Here is a 25,104-nt window from a genome sequence, read left to right as displayed (position 1 = left end):
TGAAGTTTTTTACTGTTTTAAAAAGCAGAGTTAAAAGAAAGAGTCAAACTTTAGCGTAAAGAGCGGGGCGTTGATGAGGAAGCAGCCCCTTTCATATACGAAGTAATTTCTGTTCGTTTTAAGTTTTAATGTCGCTCCTTACTTTCAGCTAAAAACAACTTGTTTTTTTTTATTTAATTACTATTAAGCCATGTGGCTGCATTTTCCAGAGTCTTAGCAATTTTATTCAGGGCCTCCTTTTCATATCTTGATAATTCATACTTTAATACCTTTTCTACTTCCCTCGCTTTCCTCTTATTCTCGTATGATACATTACTTGAAGCTTCTTTTATAGACCCTTTCAATCTTTTAATAATCTTTGAGTGTTTTTGCTAATAAGCTACAAACCTGAGATTCTAACTTGCCTCCCAGAGGCATCTTCTGCTAGTTCGTAAGATATTCCTATAATTATTCCATTCATCTTCGACGTTGTCAAATTCTGTTCTCCCCAGTTTCATGTCCAAGTGTCCATGGATAGAGAACGCCTCCTATTTCCTCTGGGAAACTGCATTAGGCTTTTTTCAAACAGTTCGTGGTAACGAACTGTAGTAAGGAGCGACCCGGCTCAATAGTAACCAAAACTCTAAAAAATGGAATTTTGATACCAATAGCTAAATCAAAAGAATCGCATTTTAATGCTGATTTTAAATATATAAGTTTCATCAAGTTTAGTCTTACCCATCAAAAGTTACGAGCCTGAGAAAATTTGCGTTATTTTAGAAAATAGGGGGGAAAACCCCCTAAAAGTTATAGAATCTTAACGAAAATCACACCATCATATTCAGCGTATCAGAGAACCCTATTGTAGAAGTTTCAAGCTCCTATCTGCAAAAATGTGGAATTTTGCATTTTTTGCCAGAAGGCAGATCACGGATGCGTGTTTATTTGTTTTTTTTTTTTGTTTTTTTTCCCCAGGGGTGGTCATATCGACCCAGTTGTCCTAGAATGTTGCAAGAGGGCTCATTCTAACGGAAATGAAAAGTTCTAGTACCCTTTTTAAGTGACCAAGAAAATTGGAGGGCATCTAGGCCCCCTCCCACGCTAATTATTTTCCAAAAGTCAACGGATCAAAATTCTGAGATAGCCATTTTATTCAGCGTAGTAGAGAAACCTTATAACTATGTCTTTGGGGACGACTTACTCCCCCATACTCCCCGTGGGAGGGGCAACAAGTTACAAACTTTGACCAGTGCTTACATATAGTAATGGTTATTGGGAAGTTTACAGGCGTTTTCAGGAGGATGCTTTTGGTTGGGGGGAGGGGTTGAGAAGAGGGGGATATGCTGGGGGAACTTTCCCTCGAGAATTTGTCATGGGAGAAGAAGATTTCCATGAAGGGAGAGGAGGATTTACTAGCATTATTTAAAAAAAACAATTAAACAGTAAATATGAATAAGTTTTTTCAGCTGGAAGTAAGGAACAGCATTGAAACTTAAAACAAGCAGAAATTATTACCCATATGAGGGGCTCACCTCCTTCTAATCCCTCGCTTTTTACGCTAAGTATTTTTAGTAATTTCAACTATTTATTCTACGGCTTTTGTGATTCAGGGGTCATTCTCAATGAATTGGGACCAAATTTAAGCTTTAGTGTAAAGAGCGAGGTACTGACGAGGGGGAGAACCCCCTCATATATGTAATAAAAACATGAGAATACAAAAGTTCTTTACGTAAGCTAATTTATAAGTTACGGAAATCTTTTACTAATAAAAAAGATTCGTAAAAAATTAAAAGTTCTAGTTGCCTTTTTAATTAACCGAAAAATCGGAGGGCAACTAGGCTTCCTCCCCCGCTCATTTTTTCTCAAAATCATTCGATCAAAATTATGAGAAAGCCATTTAGCCAAAAAAAAAAAAAAAAAAAAAAAAATAATGCAAATTTCGTTTTGATTATTCCTCTGTGGAGAGCCAAAATGAAAACATGCATTGATTCAAAAACGTTCAGAAATTAAATTAAAAAAAACTAGGTTTTTTAACTGAAAGTAAGGAGCGACATTAAAACTTAAAAGGAACAGAAATTACTTCGTATATAAAAGAGGCTGCTTCCTCATCAACGCCCCGCTCTTTACGCTAAAGTTTTTTACTGTTTTAAAAAGAAGAATTGAGAAAAAGAGTCAAACTTTAGCGTAAAGAGCGTGGCGTTGATGAGGAAGCAGCCTCTTTCATATACGAAGTAATTTCTGTTCGTTTTAAGTTTTAATGTCGCTCCTTACTTTCAGTTAAAAAAACTTGTTTTTTTTATTTAATTTATAAAAGGGCAGATAATAAGAAAATAAAAATATTAAAAAAGTTGCAATAACTTTTACGAAAAAAAGCAGGCTTCTTTCGGATTTTTTGATATTTTCTTATGTTTCTATCGATTATATTTTTGACCCGATGGAAGCCCTGATTCTTAAAATTAGCGTTTCGCTTAATCATTTGCGGAAAGTTGGAATTCTAAGGAGGCACTTATTTTGCAGAAAAAACGAATACTAATACTAGTGATATCGTAGGTATGATGTGGAAAAATCGCACCTACATCTACCCTATCTTACTAATTTATATTAGATGTTTATCAATCGTTCATCCAGAAATTACAATTTTTTGTTGTTTGACCTTTCCATAGCGTAACCTAAATAGGCGTAACCTACAATTCAAAGTAAAGCTAAAGTCTACTTTGTGATGCCTACTTAAGAACTAATTTTCCTCCATAGGGTTACGTAGCGTAAACTCTTCAGTTCAGTGTGGAAGATTCTACAGAGCAGTGTGAACGGATCATTATTCTTTTTTCTAGAACCATAGGCAGCGCTTAAGATAGCAAAACAAGCTTCGTGCTTGTTTTCCGTAAAACTCCTGTTGAATAGGAAAACGATTGCCTTCTCGTCCATGACTTCTCATGTGAAGGAACCTAGATTTAAAAACAACGCAAATTATTCTATCAGAACAAGACTGATTTGTAAAGATTGAAAGAAAGGGTTTAGCTTATTTCCGTGTGATTAACCAACGGTAAAAGTGTCTTTTCCTTCATTTTTGGCAATTGTTAGCCTACAAAAAAAGGCAAAATTCTGATAATAAGTAGTAGCAGTAGTATTCATTTGAAAGAAATTGACCTTATGACATAGATTAAAGAGAATCGTTATATGTGTCATGATAGAGCTAAGGAATTTCGATAACAATTGATACATCAAAGAATTGGGTTTTTATACTGATTCCGAATATACGAAATTCATTAAATTTAATGTTACGCGTCAAAAGCTACCATACTGAGAGAGTTTGTCTAATTTTTGAAAAAGAGGGGAAATGCACCCAAAAATTCAAGCCATCTTAATGAAAATTAAACCACCAGATTCAGCATATCAGAGAATCATACAGTAGAAATCCCACGTCCCAAGCTTCTATCTACAAAAATGTGGAATTTCGGTCCTAAAAGTTAGAGAGAGGGCTCATTCGGACATAAATGAAAAGTTTTGGTGTACTTTTTAAGTGACAAAAAACATGAGAGGGCACGCAACCCCCACCCCTACTGGCACCTTTTTCCCCAAAAACATCTGATCAAAATTTTGAGACAGCGATTTGGTTCAGCTTAGTTGAAAAATCCAATAACTATACCCTGGTATGACATGAGCAGAGCCACTGGGTAAAGGGCTGTAAATTATGCAATTTGACCATTAGTTATAATAGCATTTGTTATTGGGGTCATATACAAGAATTTCTTGGGAAGGAAGTTTCTGCGAGGAGACTTTCCCCAGGAAAAATATTACGTGAGGAGGAAAGCTTCCTGTGGTGATTTTCCAGGAGAAATTTTACACGAGGCGATTTTTTCGGAATTTACATACGTAATTCTTTTTATTCATCTTAGGCCTATTTCGTCTTCGGCTGCTCAATTTGAAATGTTATTAAATAAAAAAAACTAGTTTTTTTAAGGAAAGTAAGGAGCGACATTAAAACTTAAAACGAGCAGAAATTACTCCGTGTATGAAAGGGGCTGTTCCCTTCTCAACGCCCCGCTCTTTACGCTAAAGTTTGACTCTTTCTCTCAATTCTACTTTATTAAACAGTAAAAAAGTTTTAATGTCACTCCTTACTTTCAATTAAAAAAACTAGTTTTTTTTAAATGTAATATCATAAAAGAGTTATTCTTAACCACTTCTAGCCTAACATTCTAGCTTCATAGCTTCAACTCATAGCTCTAACTTCTAGCTTCATTTAAACATTATTAATTTTTCTGTAACCTTGTAGGCAGTAAAAATTCAAAGATGGCTGCTGAAAACAAACCCTTGCCAATGCCGAGCTACGTCAAATTTCTGTTTGGAGGATTGTCTGGGTAGGTCTTTGTCTCTTATTTCTATGACTAATCTACTAAATTTTACTGTTTGTTTATTGTACTGTGTACAAAATCTCATAACCATGAAACCAAAAGCTAAGTAAATGCAACACAAAGATATTTATATGGAATTTTGATATTTTGTTTTCTGTAATATTAGTAGTTCGATTTAACAGATATATCTATTCCATGTGTCTAAAGAAGAAAATAACTTATAAGGAAAAAATTGCTACAAAACTATTTTAGCTATTGCTTCCATAATTATTTAAAAAGATGTCCGTTTATAAGCCCAGTTTTGGTATTTTTAAGCATATTCATTCAGCTGTAGGTAGTATTTAATTGAGGTTTTTATTGTTAATAATTTACAATAATTTGTAGTTTCAGTATTTGTTTAGTATTAAAGAATGCGGTCTGTTTAATCGGTAGGCCTACTCACTGATAATGCTTCAAATATTTTATCAATAAATTCCAATTTACAGAGAATAATAGTAAGATTTAGGCAATATATAGCAACAATGTTCAATTTGTACTGTTGGCAGCAGTAGCTTATGAGTTATGACCAAATCCCTGAGCTTCACCAACTGTCATTGCGGTTTCAAGTTTTGATTGACTACTTGACAACCCTCCTAAGCCTGAAAACTTTATTTCAAGAAACAACAGCTTTTGTTAATGATCATTATAATAAAGTAATGTACTACGGCCTTTCAATTTGGCTTGAAATTTTAGATTATTTCTAACTGATTTAGGGCTTTTCTAATCAGGAATACTTCATATTATATTATTCATATTCATATATTGAAAATAGAAATTTATCTCCCCATTCTTAGCATAGCAATAAAACCAAGCTTTAATTTTTGTTCATAGTTTATTGTTGATGTAATAATAATAATTTATTTAAACCCTCTGCAACAATAATTTATTTAAACCCTCTGCAACAAAAATTCTAAGAACAGGAGTAAAGGGGAAAGAAAAAAAATATATAAAACTCACAGACTGAAAAATATAAAACTAGAAAAATATGAGAAATGAACAAAAAAAATGTGGAACAAATCTATATATATAAAAATAAGTTGTCTGTCTGTGGATGGATGGATGGATCAGGTGACGTCACCTGAAAAAACTGGATCAGGTGACGTCAAAACTGAAAAAACTAAAAAAAGGCAAAAACTACAAAAAAAACTAAAAACTAATAAAAAAAATAAAAAAGCTAAAAAACTAAAAAAACTATAAAGGTAAAAACCAATAAAAAACTAAAAAAAAAACTGAAAAAACTAAAAAAGGCAAAAACTACAAAAAAAAACTAAAAACTAAAAAAAAAGTAAAAAAGCTAAAAAACTAAAAAAACTAAAAAAAACTAAAAAAAGGTAAAAAACTAAAAAAAAATAAAAAATAAAAAAAAACTAAAAAAAAGGAAAAAACTGAAAAATAAGCTAAAATAAAGGTAAAAACCAATAAAAAACTAAAAAAAAAAAAGGAAAAAACTAATAAATGACGACACTCAAAGAGAAAGCGACCAGGACAAAAGGAATGTTCGATTAGCAATCAACAAAGCACCGGGACACAGGGAGTATAAATAACGACCAGGACATAAGTAAAAAAAAAAAACTATCTATATATATAAAAATAAGTTGTCTGTGGATCTGTGGATCGTGGATCAGGTGACGTCACCTGAAAAAACTGGATCAGGTGACGTCAAAACTGAAAAAACTAAAAAAAGGCAAAAACTACAAAAAAAACTAAAAACTAATAAAAAAAATAAAAAAGCTAAAAAACTAAAAAAACTAAAAAAAGGCAAAAACTACAAAAAAAACTAAAAACTAATAAAAAAGCTAAAAAACTAAAAAAACTAAAAAAAAGGCAAAAACTACAAAAAAACTAAAAACTAATAAAAAAAATAAAAAAGCTAAAAAACTAAAAAAACTAAAAAAACTAAAAAAAGATAAAAAACTAAAAAAACTAAAAACTAAAAAAAACTAAAAAAGGTAAAAACTAAAAGAACTAAAAAAGAAAAAAATAAATGACGACACTCAAAGAGAAAGCGACCAGGACAAAAGGAATGTTCGATTAGCAATCAACAAAGCACCGGGACACAGGGAGTATAAATGACGACCAGGACACAAGTAAAAAAAAAAATTAACAAAACTAAAAAGAAGGTAAAAACTACAAAAAAACTAAAAAGAAAAAAAAACTAAAAACTAATAAAAAAACTAAAAAATCTAAAAATCTAAATAAACTAAAAAAGAAAAAAAAAGGAAAAAAATAAAGGAGAAAAACAAAACTAAAAAACGAATGTATATACAGACCGGGACACCGGGATACAAATGACGACCGGGACCCGGGACACAGGGAATATAAATGACGACCGGGACACAGGGACACAACTACAACGGGGACACCGGGGGAAACAGGGGGATGTAAATGACGACCGGGACACCGGGACAGGGAATGGTCGATTAGCAATCACCATCAACAAAGCTCAAGGGCAATCATTAGAATCATGAGGTATAGATCTGAATACAGATTGTTTTCCCATGGACCATTATATGTTGCATGTTCAAGAGTCGGTAAACCTGACAATCTATTTATATGCAAAGACAATGGGACAGCAAAGAATGTTGTATATTCGCAAGTTTTACGTAGTTAAAACCATATATATATATCTATCTATATTCACAGGTGGGACATAGGGACACAACTACAATGGCGCGTAACTATTATGGCGCGTAACGACTTACGCGCGCGGGGGGGCTTGGGGGGGGCGCGAAGCGCCCCCACCAACTAGGTGTTGGGGTGGCGCGAAGCGCCACCCCAACAGCTAGTATAATCATAAAAAGAGAATACAAACAATTCAACACAATATAAAATGTCTTTATTAGAAGGACACGATAAATGATGGACCTAACTAACTTTTTTGTCTAACTAACGATACCATCGAAAAGTTAGGAATTTTACTATTCCTATTAAGAAAATGGTTATGAACACCTCCCTTTTTATAAAGTATATTAAAAGTACTAAATACTAATGACAGTCTGCTGTTTCTATACCATGGAGGTAATTGTAAAAAAAACAACTTTGCAAATCTAAAATACACCGAATTAATGGATCTTTTTTTCTTGACTGTAGAAAAAAGACCACACAGGGGCCTATAAAAAAAAAGTCTGGGCCAGAGAATGCATTATAAACTTGGGCTAGTGTATGTCGGTCGAAGTGAACTCTGACTCAGGCAAGTGCTCCATATGTCTTTTTAATTTTTTTCTTCAAGACAATAGTTTAAGAGGTGTTTTGTATCACAAAAAGTTTTCCCACAAGGAAGGCCAAGATATATCAAAGACTTTTCTTTAGGAACTACTGTTCCATCCATATTAATAGAGAGAGGACCTCTAATCTGTTGGTTAATGCTAAAAATTTAAAACTTGGTTTTGGATGGTGCAATGGTTAACCCTATGGAATTTAAACCTAGAAGTTGAAGTCACAGCTTCCTGCAACCCGGATAGATTCTCACCTAACAATAGAAGGTCATCAGCGTATGAAATATGACTGATATCAAGGCCGTCTAGAGTGACCAAAGGATACAAAATCGCTGTAGCCGAGCAAAGACCTACATTGAAAATTTTATAGGACTTATCACTGACCCCTGTTTAACCCCTCTCCTAATGGGTATCATGCTCGAAATTAAATGACAAACTCTGATTCGAGTGGTCGAATTTTGGCACCTTGACAAAAGAGACTTGCAAATGAACGGATTCGCCCCAGATTTCAAGAGAGATAAAATGGATTGGGAGTGCAATATGGAGTCAAATGCTCATGATATGTCGAGTGCACAATTCTTTCTTGGAATACTCATACTGACGAAGAATTGAAGGAACTGTTCCGTTAGCATGCTGAACACCAAGACCTCTGCGGAACCCGGACTGATTATTCCCTAAATTTGCTCTATCATAAACCTGGTCAAGAATTTTTTTTTCTGAAAGCTTCCCAACAATCCAACAAACTGTAATAGGACTGTAAGAAGTGCAAACCGAAGGGTCTTCACCTTGTTTTGGAATAAAAGAAGCTAGGCCCTCAGAAAATAACTTTGGTACATAATTCTGAGACAAACCACGCAAGGGAGAAAAGACGCTCCCCTTTTTCTTAAAAGGGGAGAAGAAAAGACGATTGGTCAGAGTGAAATAGCTTTTTTTGTACAATTGAATTTTTTCCCGTATATACTTGTCTGTTGAAAATATGTTTCTATCATTAGTCTATGAAAAGTGTTATTTAAGCTTCTTGTCTAATTTAAGAAAGTAGTAAGTGTATGTTAATTTGTTTTTCTCATGTTTCTAGGATAATTAGGCTACTCTTTGGCCAGTTCCTTAGGCTAATTGGTGTTTTCGGTTCGTGGGGATGGACGGGGAGACCCATGCACCTCCACACATGACTCTGAACAGATGTTTAGGAAAGGACTTGTGCCCTGGCACTCATACTGATGACTTATGCTTGGTCAAACAGACTAAAATGACTGGTGTATATATTCTAGCTAAGGGTTTCATAGAAAATAGAGAGGCAATTATCTCCAGGAGTGGCAGAATATTTTTAGGTAGATACTTAACAAAGGAATTTAGTAAAGATGAGTGTAAAGGTAATTATGGACTGATCAGTCAACGCCCAGGTCCTGGTGGCAGTGTAGAAATAATGGCAAAAAGTGAAGAAATTGCTTGTGAATTATTAGCTCTAAAAGACCTGAAAGTAGAGAATGTAACACTCCTTTTTGAAAGGAAAGATATTAGAAATGCTCAACAAATAAAAAGTAAAAGAGATATTGTTTTTATTCCTAAAGGATTTGCTGATAAAGAGGAAATAAAGAGTGAAATACAAAATAATCCAGAGGTAAGTAATATTAGTTTTATGGAAAAGAGAGATGCTATGCAAGAAAATAAAGAAAATGTGTTTAGGGTCATTATTGAATATCAGGGAGAAGTAATAAAGAAAATAAGGCCAGGAGCACCTGGCCCTGATCAAATACATAACTTAATGCTTAAAAATTTACCAGAGGAAGCCAAAAATATTCTTCTGATTCTATTTAATAAGTCCATCAAAGAAGGATACACTCCCAAAAAATGGAGAAAGACAACCATAATCCCTATACCTAAAACTGGAGAGGATCCCTCTAATCCAGATTCATATAGGCCCATTTCTCTAAAATCTTGCATATGTAAACTAATGGAACATCTGATTAAAAATAGAATTCTTGGGCTTGTAATAAGAGCTGCACAGTAAGAACAGTTTGGTTTCCTCCAAATCGGAGCACAACTGACTGCTTAGTTAGACTTGAGGACCAAATAAAACAGGGCTTCAGATGCAAGAAAGATACATTTGCAGTTTTCCTAGACATAAAGTCTGCTTTTGACCGAGTTGACCTGGATAAACTTTTAAAGAAAACAGGAGAAATAGGTATACCTGCCAATTGCATAAACTGGATTTCTAGCTTTTTGAGAAATCATGAGGTTAGGGTAGCTTCTAGCGGGTATAGTACAAATTTTCAGGTTAAACATGATTTAGGTCTACCTCAAGGGGGAGTTTTAAGTCCTATTCTGTTTGTAATTTATTGCAGTGATTTGGACATGTCCACTGTACTTGGCTGCAAAACCTATATATATGCTAATGACATTGCCCTAGTACAACTGGGAAAACACCTCTTCTTTTACAGTCAGTGATGCCAAAAGCATTAAATAATGTTCAACAATGGTGCAGCGAGAATAATAAGACATTATCACCTGAGAAAACAGTTGGCATGGTTTTCTCAAAAAATAATAATACTGCAGTACCACAAGTAAATGTTGTAAATCAGCCTATTAGGCTGGATGACTCTTTCTGCTATCTAGTTCTAATTTTTGATAGTAAAATGATATGGTTGAGACACATTGAGTATTTGTTAGACAATATTAGGAGTAGGTTAAACCTTATAAATGTAATGTGCCTAGGGAAAAGGGGTGCTCCTTTTAAGTGTCTTAGTAAAATTATAAAGGCTGTTATTGTTAGTAAGCTTGATTATGGTAGTTTTATATATAGTGATGCTAGTCAGAAGAATCTAAAAAAAATAGATACAGTGTTCCACAGTGTACTTAGGCGATCCATTGGCTGCCTAAATAGTACCCCTATTCCGGCTATGATGATAACTGGGGGTGAGCACGCTTAAACTACGACGTGACAGGTTACTTGTGAAGTATTTCACTAAAAAATCTACTTTAAATAAGGATATAATAAAGATGGAAGTTTCCGGAAATAAGCTGAGATCGGCAGCATGGGAAAAAAAACGGGACAAAACCAAAGTGTTGCTCTCGCAACACAATAATCGGATTAGTTAGTTGTTGATTCCTTGAAAAGTAGTTCAGTACATAAATTACTGAAAGTAATTATGTACCATGCCAGAATCATGTCTACCTCTACTGGACGGGTTCATTATTTGAGTCATGCTTTTTTAACCTGGGGGGGGGGGTGATTCTACCAACTCTTTGATATTTTTTGCACCTTTTTTCTGAATAATATACATAATACTTTGATAATTTCCAGCTGTTACTGTTGCATTCATCAATCAAAATTCTGGCAGACATTTTGCTATATTTTCAGCAACTATGGCTGCTCTTATTCTTTTCTTCAATGTGATTTCTCTATGTTTTTTTTTTTGGCACCAGGGATGGGATGATGAATGTGTCCCTTTGCTTTCCTTTACTTAATACTCGACAGGTTTTGTACGTCTGCTGAATCTTCACTTTAAGAAATCCAATAGATAGCTTCGATGAAATACCCTCTGCTGGAAAACAGTTGCACATGTTTCCGCACTCCCTGATTGAAGCTGTTTTTCTATTAGGTATACCTTTCATTTTTACTTCACAGCCTGGGTGTCTATGAGTTTGTGTTGTTGTCTTGAAAATGGTAACACAACTTCTTGAAGAGGGAGTTTTGTGAAGAAGGTGAGCCGACATGTGACTACAGAGAGAAGGCAGTCATTCGTATTATGATCTATTTACGGTGAAGTAGTAAGGTAAATCGAAGGACAGTATATTCACACTGGCTATCAAAATTGCATACATATAATATCCCTTTAACCGCTGGGGATCAAATTTACGATATCAGGGATTATTTTGAGAGAGCAAGGGGGATTCATAATACCAAGTTCAAAGATAGGATACATGTGTGAAAACGTTTTTGTATCCTAAACAATGGTTTCTCTAAGAAAAAAGGACTGATAATTTTTCTTAAAGTTTTGAAACTTATGTACATCTGTAAGCTGTGTATGTAAAATTTGCTTCGCCCGAAAACGGCCCCAAATTTCTTGTTTCTGATCACCTAAGACTCGTAATATTTTTCTTCTGCACATTTACTCGATTTGGAGTATTTTCGATTGTTCCAAAACAAAATGCCAGAAGATTTGGAGCTTACAAGATCGGAATTTTAAATTTCGTCTCTCCAATCAGCTTGAAAATGACAATTCATAGTTTCTTGGCCAGGTGGACTCTTATGCAAAAGTAAGTTTGACAATAATTTTGGCTGTATCTGTTTTTGATGGTCAAAAATGGGCCAACCGCTCTGTCTAGATAGGCATACATATTACACGGCATGTAGACAGGACCGGATAGACCTTAATGAAAATAAAGAAAAATTTGAAGTTTGGTTGTATAGGTATGCAACAATGAAAACATGGTCAACTGATTTTGTTTTATGAGATCAACTAAGACCTCAACGAAGACAAAACTGGGATGTATAAATTCAGGACGCTCAAAACAGACTCAAATTTTTTATGTCTCTGATCAGCTATTCACTTTCTGGATATCGATACTAAGGTAAAACAATCTAAATTAGAAAAATTACTGTGAAAAAAAATGTGTTGTATTAATCTGTGAAAATCCAGAATGGGGCAAACATTGTTTTTCTCCAATTGATGTGAAATTTTCAGAGTAATTAGGATTGACTTAGGAACTTCAATGAGGACATTAAATTTTGAAAAATTGTGTGGTTATATTGATTCTTTGCGTTAAAGATTTGATTTTTTCAACCTGATCTGCTTTGAAGTACCAAGGACAGGAAAAATCACATCGGGTCATTAGAATTGGTTAAGCTGAAATTTACACAATTTATATATATATATATATATATATATATATATATATATATATATATATATATATATATATATATATATATATATATATATATATATATATATATATATATATATATATATATATATATATATATATGTATATAAATACATGTTGCAAAATGAGATATAGATATATATATCTTGAAAAATTAAGAAAAAACTTGAATTTGATTTTAAATGACTAATATCTCCATAAGTAACTGTGCAGTTTTCGGTAGTAGTCCTAGCGGGTGCTAAAAAAAAAAATGGCGAAGAGGTCGAAAAAAATAATCTGAAAAGATATGACACTAAACAGCTTGAGAAAGTGTACCTTTCTTGTGAGGATGAGTTGTCTTTAGAGTCAACAGATAGTTAAAGTGAAGTTTTACGGCCTAAAAGTGTTGTCAAATTTACTAATTAATTTTTCTTACTTATTGTCATGGCTCAACGATGTAATACTGACAAAAAGGTGCTAGTACCCTAATACCTTTATAATTTTGACCAAATAACTCGTAACTCAAACTTAAGAAAAGAACTCATTCTAGAAAATAGGCTGTCTCCAATTTACATGACCCTCTAACTATTTTATTCTTATCTTTCTAATCACATGCGTCAGAAGGGTTGACCACCAGGGTTAAGTAGTCAGGGAACTGGCAGTTTCATTCCCCTTCTCCTTAAATCTTGACCTTGGACGCCTATAATTAATTTAAATGAGTTTAATAGAATAGATTGGAAATTTAAGGGGTGGCCTTCGAATTTCAGGAATAAAAAAGTTTCAGCTTTTTGTCCAAAATCGAAAAAAATGGTTAAGGGAGAACGATCATTTTATTTTCAGTCCAATATAGGACCCACCACTTCTGAAAATCTATGAAAACAATAAGTCAAATGATATTGTCCGTATTATAACTCTTTTCACTTTTACAAAAAAGATTATGGAACGTCTCAGTCAAAACAAGACAAGAAAATCAATTCAAGTCATTGTGTTATTTTTTATGCTTAAAAAGCTGTGACACATGCCAGCTTGAAAAAAAGAAGAAGAAAAATGTACAAAATACCACTTTGATTCCAGGGAAATTGTATATTTGTTAAAGTAAGATTTAAGCTCAAGTTTTCTTTTAGAATGGCTGCTACTTGTGTCGTCCAACCTATGGACTTGGTTAAGAATAGAATGCAGCTAAGTGGAGTCGGAGGAGCAGCAAAAGAGCACAAAACTAGTTTCCATGTGATCAAATCTATATTGAAAAATGAAGGTATTACTGGAATGTATTCTGGTTTATCCGCCGGATTGCTGAGACAAGCTACTTACACAACTACTAGATTGGGGGTTTATTCTTATCTTTTTGAGATGGCAACTAAGGATGGACATCCACCTAATTTCTTTATGAAAGCTGCGATTGGCATGGCTGCTGGGATGACTGGGGCTTTTGTCGGGACACCTGCAGAGGTATTTTCTTTTTACTCATCTTCTTAGTTCAACACTAGCGTATGATGGCAAACCGTTCAATACCGTAATATCGGTAGCCAATAATAGTTGGAAAAGACAAAAAAAAACTAAAAATACAAAAAGAAGAACAGATGAAAATCGTCAAAGACAAACTAGAATGAGTAAAGAGTAGAGATGAGATTACTTGCTAAGAAAATGAAACTATCGAACTAGTAAGAGAATAAAAACACTCATCTTCAAGTATTCAGTGCAAATCTAATTTTAAGTAAGGTATTGCTAGCAATTCAGTTCCTAGTCAGTAGCCAAAGGAAGACGCTAGCATTAAGTGTGGATCGATTTTTAAATTGATATATAATATAATTCAAAATAGCCATCGGTCATCAGCCGTAAGGCTTTGTCGTCGGTAATATCAATTGTTATAAAAACGAAGAAAAAAAAAGAGACGATGAATTAAAAGCAATGTAATCATTCATGACAAAACTGAAGAGCAAATTTTTAAATGTAATCCTGTTAGACGAAAAACAAAATATTAGAGGAGAAAAAAAAGATGAAACAGCAAAGAAAAGAAGCGATCAGTACAGACAAACATATGCACATAATTTCGAACATTCCGTGTATGTCACATATAAACATAACCTATTCGACTCGCCTAAAGCCATTGTTATGGATTCATTCGCTATATTTTTTTTTCCATCATTAACATGTATAGAAACGGGTGGTGGACGACAACCTTTAAGAGGCAGGGTAGCGCCAATAATTTGGTCTCAATAGGTTTGTTGTTGAAAATCTTTGAGTTGTGTTTTGCAAACTATACCCCGCTCATTAGCTTCTGTCGCCTGAGATGCTGGGTTGCCAATTTGATTGAAGTGTTTGTACCTCATTGCCGGTCACAAATACAATTTTGAGGCTTTTGTGTATATCCTTGTCTGTATATGTTGCCTGTTATTCTAATGGCTCGCAATTTACCTTGTTTAAGCAATTGAGGGGTCTTATACCTTGATCGACTAATATTAACATTTTTCATTTATGAAGTTTTTATTTCTCCACGCTTGAAAGCTATAACATTTAGAAGTTATGTATCAAGACTATCAGAGTTTTTATGGAAAATTAAGGGTTTCCTTCAATTAAATTGGAGTTTCGGATGTACTTAGGTCAAGTCTATTTGAGAAAGGTTATGTGTCCCTGTCCCTCTAGTTGTACAATAGGAATCAGAAGAAAAGAAAACAGTTGCTTGTCCAAATTTTGGGGATTCTTCGATCAATTTTCATATAATTTACTTTTTTGGCCTTTCGACATGTCTACTCTATCCCCCTCAAAATATTGCACCGCTCATTGCTGTTTGAAAAAGAAGTTCAATACTTTCTGGGTTTATTTTGCAATTTAAAGCAAGCAATTTGAGACACAACACTGGCTAATCATGACAAAACGATAAGAACTGTAAAGAAGAGAGAAACAAGGACAAAAACAGCCACTGAAAAATATAAAAAAAAAGATACAGTTTTGGCCAGTTTCGAAGGTATTTCTATGTATACTTTCTGTGATATTAGAATGTGTGAACTTGTGTTAACTAGAAGATAATATTGACCAGATGGATTATAAAACGCTAGATATCGAAACCATTATTTTCTTATTCGCCTTGGCAATAGATCTTACTTATATTTCAGGTACAATCATCCTTTTTTCATCCAAATTATGAGTCTACCAATGGGTACGAGCCTTTCACTTTTTTTGGCAACTTTTTACATGAGACTCATTGAAACCTCCGCTTTGAATACTTTTCCTCTGAAAGACCGTTTTAGGGCACGGTTTGTCGATGACGTTATTTCTGTGTGGGATCATGGAGATATATCTATTAACATGTTTTTGACTCATCTTAACACTTTGGATTCTAACCTTCAGTTTACCTTAGAACTAGAAGATAATCATAAACTGCCTTTTCTAGACGTCTTAATCTTGAATAAATCTCTCAGCCTTGAGTTTTTGGATTTATAGAAAACCTACCCATAATGATAGGCACTTGCATTTCTTTTCCAACCACTCTCCTTGCCTAAAAAGAGGAGCGGTTATATCTTTGGTTAATCGTGTAATAAGAATAGGCTGAGAAGCTCATATAGTCCCAGGACTGAACTATCTGAAGGACATTTATTTTGCAATGAATATCCAATAAAATTACTGGAATCCATCATAGAAAAAAGACAAAAGGCAGAAAAGGATGCATCAACTCTGCAGCCCCCAACAGATATCATCCCTTTGGTGTGTGAAAGTTTTCGCTGTGTTAACGTATATTCCCAAGTTGATTGACAAACTGAGAAGAATTCTAAAAAAACATAACTTTAATTTCACCTTTAATCTATATATATAAAAATAAGTTGTCTGTCTGTGGATGTGTGGATGGATGTGTGGATGGATGTGTCAGGTGACGTCACCTGAAAAAACTGGATTAGGTGACGTCAAAACTGAAAAAACTAAAAAAAGGCAAAAACTACAAAAAAAAACTAAAAACTAATAAAAAAAATAAAAAAGCTAAAAAACTAAAAAAACTATAAAGGTAAAAACCAATAAAAAACTAAAAAAAAAACTGAAAAAACTAAAAAAAGGCAAAAACTACAAAAAAAAAACTAAAAACTAATAAAAAAAGTAAAAAAGCTAAAAAACTAAAAAAACTAAAAAAACTAAAAAAAGGTAAAAAACTAAAAAAAATAAAAAATAAAAAAAAACTAAAAAAAAGGAAAAAACTGAAAAATAAGCTAAAATAAAGGTAAAAACCAATAAAAAACTAAAAAAAAAAGGAAAAAACTAATAAATGACGACACTCAAAGAGAAAGCGACCAGGACAAAAAACTAAAAAAAAAGGCAAAAACTACAAAAAAACTAAAAACTAATAAAAAAATAAAAAAGCTAAAAAACTAAAAAAACTAAAAAAAGGTAAAAAACTAAAAAAACTAAAAACTAAAAAAAAACTAAAAAAGGTAAAAACTAAAAGAACTAAAAAAGAAAAAAATAAATGACGACACTCAAAGAGAAAGCGACCAGGACAAAAGGAATGTTCGATTAGCAATCAACAAAGCACCGGGACACAGGGAGTATAAATGACGACCAGGACACAAGTAAAAAAAAAAATTAACAAAACTAAAAAGAAGGTAAAAACTACAAAAAAACTAAAAAGAAAAAAAAACTAAAAACTAATAAAAAAACTAAAAAATCTAAAAATCTAAATAAACTAAAAAAGAAAAAAAAAGGAAAAAAATAAAGGAGAAAAACAAAACTAAAAAACGAATGTATATACAGACCGGTACACCGGGATACAAATGACGACCGGGACACAGGGAATATAAATAACGACCGGGACACAGGGACACAACTACAACGGGGACACCGGGGGAAACAGGGGGATATAAATGACGACCGGGACAAAAAAACTAAAAAGAAATAAAAACTAAAAACTAATAAAAAAAACTAAAAAATCTAAAAATCTAAATAAGCTAAAAAAGAAAAAAAAAGGAAAAAAATAAAGGAGAAAAACAAAACTAAAAAACGAATGTATATACAGACCGGGACACCGGGATACAAATGATGACCGGGACGCGGGACACAGGGAATATAAATGACGACCGGGACACAGGGACACAACTACAACGGGGACACCGGGGGAAACAGGGGGATAACCTGACAATCTATTTATATGCAAAGACAATGGGACAGCAAAGAATGTTGTATATTCGCAAGTTTTACGTAGTTAAAACCATATATATATATATATATCTATATTCACAGGTGGGACATAGGGACACAACTACAATGGCGCGTAACTATTATGGCGCGTAACGACTTACGCGTGCGGGGGGGCTTGGGGGGGGCGCGAAGCGCCCCCACCAACTAGGTGTTGGGGTGGCGCGAAGCGCCACCCCAACAGCTAGTAATTTAATAAAATACAGAGCCTTTTCAACAGCGGCAAAGATAAAACTAGTCCCGTTTTGGGGAGTCGTGTTTATAGTTTACAGCGGCAAAGATAAAACTAGTCCCGTTTTGGGGAGTCGTGTTTATAGGGCTCCCTGCTCATGCAGTTGTTTCTATGTTGGAAGAACCCAACAACAATTGAGGGAGAGGTTGTCGCAACACGGGTTCTCGATCGACAAAGCTATGGGGCTACGGCATAGGACTGAGACTTTTGATTCCGTTTTGGCTCAACATGTCTATGACAATCCACGCTATTTCGTTTTATTTGATAAAACCTCCATTATTGTCACCGTTAATGGTCAAATGCAAGTTTTCAGGGAGGCATTTGTATTAAAAAATACAAACTGCATTCACCAAAGAGTAGCCCTCAATAGAGACAGTGGAGAAACCTATCTAAGCCCTGTTTATAATGAACTCATTAATTTTTATCGTTTTTATATCAATCAACAAAATTATATTTTGCAATCAACAGAATCTGTGATACTATCTTACCTGGGAAGCGATTGGCTTGTAAAATTTTCTACATAAATTGAAAGATTGAATTGCCATTCAGTGTCGTATTTTTATTCAGTTACCCTTTCACCGTTGCTTCGAGAGGGTCTTCTTATTTTATTTTTTTGTGTTTGTTTTAAGGTTTGGTTTTTTGCATTATCTTTTGATTTTTATTTTTTTTTTTTTATTCTGCTCCTAGGACGGTCAAGCGGAGGTCTTAACCGAAATATTTGCTTTGTAATCTGCTTCTTTTTTTTCACTGGCTGTTTCTATCCTCGTTTATCTCTTCTTTACGGTTTTTTTTTCGTTTTGAAACAAACAATGTATGATAGGATTCCAGTATTTTGGGAGATAGTCTTTGTTATCATCAGTGATGGTATTGTTGTATAGACATTCGACATAGCTTAAAAGGATTACTAGCGCTTTATGTTTCCTATGAAGACTAGAGCAACATTTTTTAAAGACATTTTATGTTTTCCCTTTATTTTTAATCATAGTTTTATTTTTACGGTACATGTAATATGAAATTTTTTTTAGCCTTATTTTATAGTATTATGCTTTATCGTTGAAAGGTTAGTTTAATAGTCATTCTGTAAAGACTATGCTATTTCTTATAAAAAAGGGTAAAGGATGCGGTATTAGACTTTACAGTCCCTACCGGCGCTGCTGATCTCCGTTTCTTGACCCTTCAGCCAGGAAGTGTAATGGGGGGTTGGGGGCCAACAATCCTGTGCTTTCGCACACCCTTCCTGTTTACCTTCACCAAATTTCTCCAGGTACCCATTTAGAGCTGGGTCGACTCTGGCTAAGCTTACAGAATCACGCCACTTACCCCCGTCCCAAACTGAACACACTGAGATTCGAACTCGCGTCCTCTCAGACAAAGGATCCTGAATCCAGCGCACTCCACTCGGCCAGGACGGCTTTTTCTTATGCCTTGCTAATATTAAGTTTTTTGTTTAAAAGGTATCGTTGATTAGAATGACTGCCGATGGGCGACTTCCCGCTGCTGAAAGACGTAACTACAAAAATGTGTTTGATGCAATTATGCGAATGATCCGTGAAGAAGGTCTTTTCACCCTTTGGAGAGGAGCCATACCAACGATGGGCCGAGCAATGGTAGTCAATGCTGCTCAACTTGCATCTTACTCCCAGGCCAAACAAGTACTCATGTCTACTGGTAAGACTCTTTTAAGTTTAAACTATAATAATCTTTAAGCTAGAGGCAAAAGAGCTAAAACTGTATGGATGAAAAGGTTAATATCTAAAAGATTCATCTACGTAGTTTGATCCCTCCGTTCAAAGCAAAAATTATGATTATGAACATGCCTAAAAATATTGAGGGCTCCCTATTGATTCATCTAAAATTATGATTTATCTAAAAGATTCATCTACGTAGTTTGATCCCTTACTTCGAAGCCAAAAATTATGATTATGAACGTGCCTAAAAGTATTGAGAGCCTCCCTCTATCTCCTCCCTCCAAGCATAATTTAAAACCTGTTGCGAGAAAATAAACCTGTTTGACCCCCCCCCCCATAGGGAACCAATATTTTTTTTGCAGTTTCAATAAGAAATGAGAGCCACCAATGTAGCTGGCTATTCTGTCTAGTGGATTGATTTCTAGTCTCATCCTGGGATCTCAATGCACGTTTTTGTGACAAGCGGCAAACCTTCTCCAACTACCAACAAGACTTACTGTAGGTTGGTTGTAAAAAATATTTACATAGAGCTGACAAAATAGAGCCATCAGATATTAGAGAAAATAAGTGAAATGACATAGTTAGAAAACTAGTGTAAGTTTTTCTAGTAGTGACTTTTAAAAAACTACTGTACTGTTGAGCCCCATTTCTTGTTTACATTCTAAGAAGTTTCTTGTATGTGCTGCTTTTATGTTGTACCACAGTGTGGCCATGTGTGACTTGTTGGTTAACGTAAAGAATCGTGAGTTTCACGCGATCCGACACTGGCCCATATATTGCTTCTTGGGTATTTTATTTTCCATAATCTTAGACTTTACCTTTATACCATCGACGATGTTTTAAAAAAAGGCACGGAGGAGTTTCAAACCCATGATAAAGTCAAGTAGCCCGGAAATTGACCTGTTTTGGTTTTGATGACCAATTTTGGTTGTCGGAGTTACTTGTATATAAAGGACTGGAATTAGGAGATGGATGTTTTTTTTCTTCAATAAACACGTGCATTAACAAACGCATAATAAAAGGAGTACTCGATAGACTTATTTATTTGCATTCTTCTGTCAGAGTGTAGTTTGAAATTTTTATCATTATCTTCCTCCGTAAAATGCCAGAAAATGGGTGGGAAGATGAATACTATTTCCGCTGTTTTATTTCGTATATTCCATTGCGTTATATTGTTATTTTAATTATTTTATCAGCAAGTTGAGGATAAACAACTGTAATTCATTAAGAGGCCCGTAAGGGAATTGCTTATAATTCTCAAGAAATGAAATTTTCGACACACACATAAAGAAAATGGCACCCTGTGGAACGTATTTATTTTTACAATTCTATCAAATTGTAGTGTGGAAAATAAACCAAATACCTTTAGCTTCCAAGATAAAATGCTAGAAGACATGGGAGTGGGTTAAGACTCGCCATCATGTAGTGCACATTATTCTGCTACTTAAAAGAAATATGGATTTAAAAAATAATTAGATAATTAGAAACACTGAAAGAGTTCGCTTTCTGTTGTTGTTTTAATTGTAATTGCAAATTTGTTTCGTTACGACAATAGAGGGTTGTTGCTGTGTAAGAAGGGCGTAAGTAGAATTGCTTTTCAAATATATTTATCCTCGACATATGGATTTCCAACAGTCATATAAGAACCAAGAAGTTGTACTCAGTGGGACTTTTTTGGTCACCACTTCTGATCGATAGTTCAGAATAAAGATGTGTCCGGATATGCACCTTGAGAAGTGTAATATAGAATATTGCCACTGTTTGATTTAAGTCAGCTTGTGTTTATAGTATTAAAATACATACTACACGTTGTGTTCTCCGTCTGAATAAAAATCCAAAATATTTAAATTTCGATTTTCTAGGTATGTTGAACCTAGGGAAAGTTTGACGCTTGACTGACAGTATTAGAGTGGACTAAAATGTAGAATAAAAGAATTTCTGCACTAAATTATTCAACATTTGAAGTTAGTTGGTAATAACATGTAGCTGGTGGTAATTTAGTGTTCTGGTGGTTTAATACTGTTTGAGATAACCTCAAAATTCGAAGTTTTTGCGCTAAGTTGATGGATGGCTATTAAACGATGGCAACGAGGTCCTAAGGGAACTAAATACCCAATTTATACAGGGCCCTGCCAGCTATGCAGGCTAGATAATTCAACCTCACAAAGCTGGGTTTTGCTACCCAAGAAGCGCTGCATATATGACTACCTGATAATAATTTACGTTGTACATGCCCAAATAAAGTCACATTATGTAGTTGCACGTCGAATTTATGGTGAAGTAGTAACGTAAATCAAAATACGTTATATTTACTCTGGTTAGTATAGCAAGGTATCTGCAATATCTCAAGAATTTATCAGGTTATCGAGCTGGGACTTTCAAGAGGTCTTACAGGCTCAAGTAAACCTAAAAATGAGATTTGGGGGCGGGGAGAAAGGTAAATCTTAAGAAAGTATACATATCAAGGCTATCAGAATAGCATATTAAAAATACTGTGGGAACGGCTTGGGGGATGCAATTGAAACTTACGGGAGGGAGGCAAGAAGGCTTCTAACTCTGTGTTTTGTGAGGTTGAGACAGCTGCAATTGTGGTGTTTGATCCATCAACATCCATACGTCTAAGTAGTGAGCTTAAAAAGACAATGTACGATGATATAAAAATGGCGCATTGGCAATATGTTGGATTGGGAGGGAGGGTTAGAGGGGGCAAGGGCCAAAAATATGTTATCTACGATCCATCTAAAAGCTTTTGAACTTTAATTCTTATTTAATTTTATTTAAAAAAGCATTGAATGAGATAATGGAAGTACCGAAGCTATCAAAATGTCGTATCTGTATTATCTCAGGAACAGCTTGGGGGCTGACTTGAAATCTTCAGGGGGTGCTTGGGAGCCAACGGGACCTCCACTTCGGGGGAGGGATATAGATAAATAAAAACAACTATGTATCCAGATTATCAAAGTGTTATTTCTGCAATATCGCGGTAACGACAGGTGGGGATTGAGCTGAAACTTTTAGAGTTGTTGGGACTGGGGGAGGTAAGAATTTTTTATGTTCTTTGTTTAGAGGGAGGATATGTGATGGCAAAACAATCTGTGGATCTGATCTGCCTAAAAATTTTCGAACTATTAGATCAAGCAGGACATTGGATATATCCTCGTTGAAGTAGTGAGGCAAATCGAAAGACATTATGTTCACTCAGGCCATTAAAATAGGGTATCCTCAATACATTTGGTATCATTTAATACAAAAAAACTGTTTCGCCCGAGAAGGGTCCCGCACATTTTTCCAAATAGCCAATACTCTTAATACTGTTATTCAGTCCAGTTGATTGGCTTTGAACATTTTGTTTGTTCCAAATCATTAGACTAAAAGAATTGGGATGAAAAAAGCGGGACCTTGTATTTCGTCTCTCCAAGTAGCCTTAAAATAATAAATAACGCTCATGAATTTCTTGGCCCTGTGGACCCATTGGCGGAAAACCAATTCCAAATTAGTCTAGGATGCATTGGTTTGTGACGCCCAAAAATATGCTTAAAATTTTGTTCGTCTCTGATATGTCTGCCACTTACAGGGCATGTAGATAGGGTCGGGTAGACCTGAACAAAAACAAAATGTTCAGATTTTGATTGTATCTAAATATGGCACCTGAAGGTGGGCTCTCTCTTTTTTCAGAATGCCCCTACTTACAGGGCATGTAGATAAAAACAAGGGGACCTGAAAAACAAAACAAAAAAAAACTGCCTAAAGAAAATGAAGACAAAAGCTATGTGAAAAACTGTTCCATGGATTCGTGATGCTAAAAAAAAAGGTCCTCTTTTTGTCTTCGTTCGGCTAGCAGCTTACTTAGCATATGTATATTTGGGCCACGCAAACATAAGAGGAAAAAAGTATGAATAGGTACATTAAAATGGATCTAACATTGTATTCTCAGTTCGGCGTGAATCTTTCAAGCTATGTAGACTAGACAAAGGGGATCGTAATAAGATAATAAGCCTTGGGAGAAAATTTGGTTATATTAGTTCTTATTACAAAAAATTCGATGTTTTTACGCTGACGTGCTTAAAATTTTTAAATGTTAAAAATGGAAATTATTAATTTTCTTTTACAAATTAGTGTTCTTCTTAATAAATGATCTTGACATACATTTAATTAACAAGCAACTACAACAAAATAAAACGTAACAAGATTCTTTAAACTAAAATGGTGGATTAAGGAACGTGTATTTCCAAGGGTGTCTGTAGAATGGAGGGGGGGAGGTCAGGATGACCTTTCCCTTTTAGAAGACCAAAATTATGCAGATTTTCAATACCCCTCTTCACCCTCCCAAAATTATGTTACTAAAACTATTATTAAAAGTTTATTCGACGAAACTACTGTTGAATGAAAACTTTGATTGAATGTTCAAATTTTTTACAACATTGAAGTTGCAATCAAACTTTTGATTCTGAAGCAAAAAAGTGAAGAAACAGCACAATTGCCCATCATACTAACCAAAAAATGAAATTGTTATTTAAAAACAAACAAAATTAGTTTAAAGAAGTTTTGAAAAAGGAAGTTTTTAAAAGTCATATTAAAAACTGAGAAGAAGGGAAATAAAACCCTATGATAGTTTAAACGGACAGAAATTACTATCAATAAATACTGCAAACCCAAAACCAGCAGAAAATAATTAATCACATCAAATATAAATGTAACAGATACTGCTGTAGATGAATAAATGGGTGATAACACGAACATAAATTAAAAAGAATAGTCAGTTCTTACTTAAAATGGATAGAAATTACCGCAAAAAGAAGCTCTGCTAATTCTCCCTCAACCCTCTAAAGTCCATTGCGTCATTGCGCTTTAATGAAATCTAAATATGTTTCAAATATTTCCTCTTTTATAATTTTAATATTGAAAAATTAAAATTTGCTTAGACTTCCAGGAATTAATATCATTGTTAATATGTTATACATTAAAAATACATTAAACACGTTAGTCTACTTTCATTAGCTCTTTCCCATGATCTTGATTATTATTATAATTTTTTATCTCTTATTTTTATGACGATGTTTTGAAAATATAAACAGTACTGAATAAGACACAAATGACACTCAAGCCGTTTAGATGGTTTAAGAGGGAGAGGAAGTAGCACTTCTATTGGTTGCTTTTTTTTTGCTTTGTTGTTTTTCATACCATGACAAACAAAAAACACACTCATCAAAGTACAATTTGTTTTCATGAAAAAAGCAAACAATCATTCTCAGTGTTGAAGTTTAGAATATGCCTCGACAACAGCTTATATGTTACTATTTCAAGAATAATTTAAAGAATTACTTGGCTAAATGTCGAAAAGTTAATGCTAGTTTAGATGGGTCTTTACATTTAATATATTTTATTTTGAATGTTAAGTTTTTTTTTTACTGTACTTAAATGAGTTTACTTAAGTTAATTTCTGTTCGTTTTTGAATTCATTGTATTTAATTGTAGAAGTCACTGTGTCCCACCTGTGATATATATATATATATATATATATATATATATATATATATATATATATATATATA

The 25,104-nt window shown here is 34.1% G+C and overlaps 2 protein-coding genes across 4 annotated transcripts in view; one reads left to right on the top strand and one right to left on the bottom strand.

Annotated features, from left to right (window-relative positions):
- Positions 1-25,104, bottom strand: part of LOC136028331 (glyceraldehyde-3-phosphate dehydrogenase-like) — a 360,255-nt gene that overhangs the window by 50,386 nt on the left and 284,765 nt on the right. The gene's annotated exons all lie outside the window — the stretch shown is intronic.
- The window catches only part of LOC136028357 (mitochondrial 2-oxoglutarate/malate carrier protein-like), a 58,221-nt gene that overhangs the window by 8,982 nt on the left and 24,135 nt on the right, over positions 1-25,104 (top strand). For all 3 annotated transcript variants that reach the window (XM_065706148.1, XM_065706164.1, XM_065706155.1), the window contains exons 2-4: positions 4,256-4,340; positions 13,579-13,903; positions 19,319-19,532. In XM_065706148.1, the coding sequence (XP_065562220.1) occupies positions 4,273-4,340; positions 13,579-13,903; positions 19,319-19,532 (607 nt within the window). In that variant the 5' untranslated portion in view covers positions 4,256-4,272. The remainder of the gene's footprint in view (positions 1-4,255; positions 4,341-13,578; positions 13,904-19,318; positions 19,533-25,104) is intronic.

Source organism: Artemia franciscana, chromosome 1 (genome assembly GCF_032884065.1).
Source record: "Artemia franciscana chromosome 1, ASM3288406v1, whole genome shotgun sequence".
Lineage (NCBI taxonomy): Eukaryota > Metazoa > Arthropoda > Branchiopoda > Anostraca > Artemiidae > Artemia > Artemia franciscana.
This window is presented reverse-complemented; position numbering and strand designations above follow the sequence as displayed.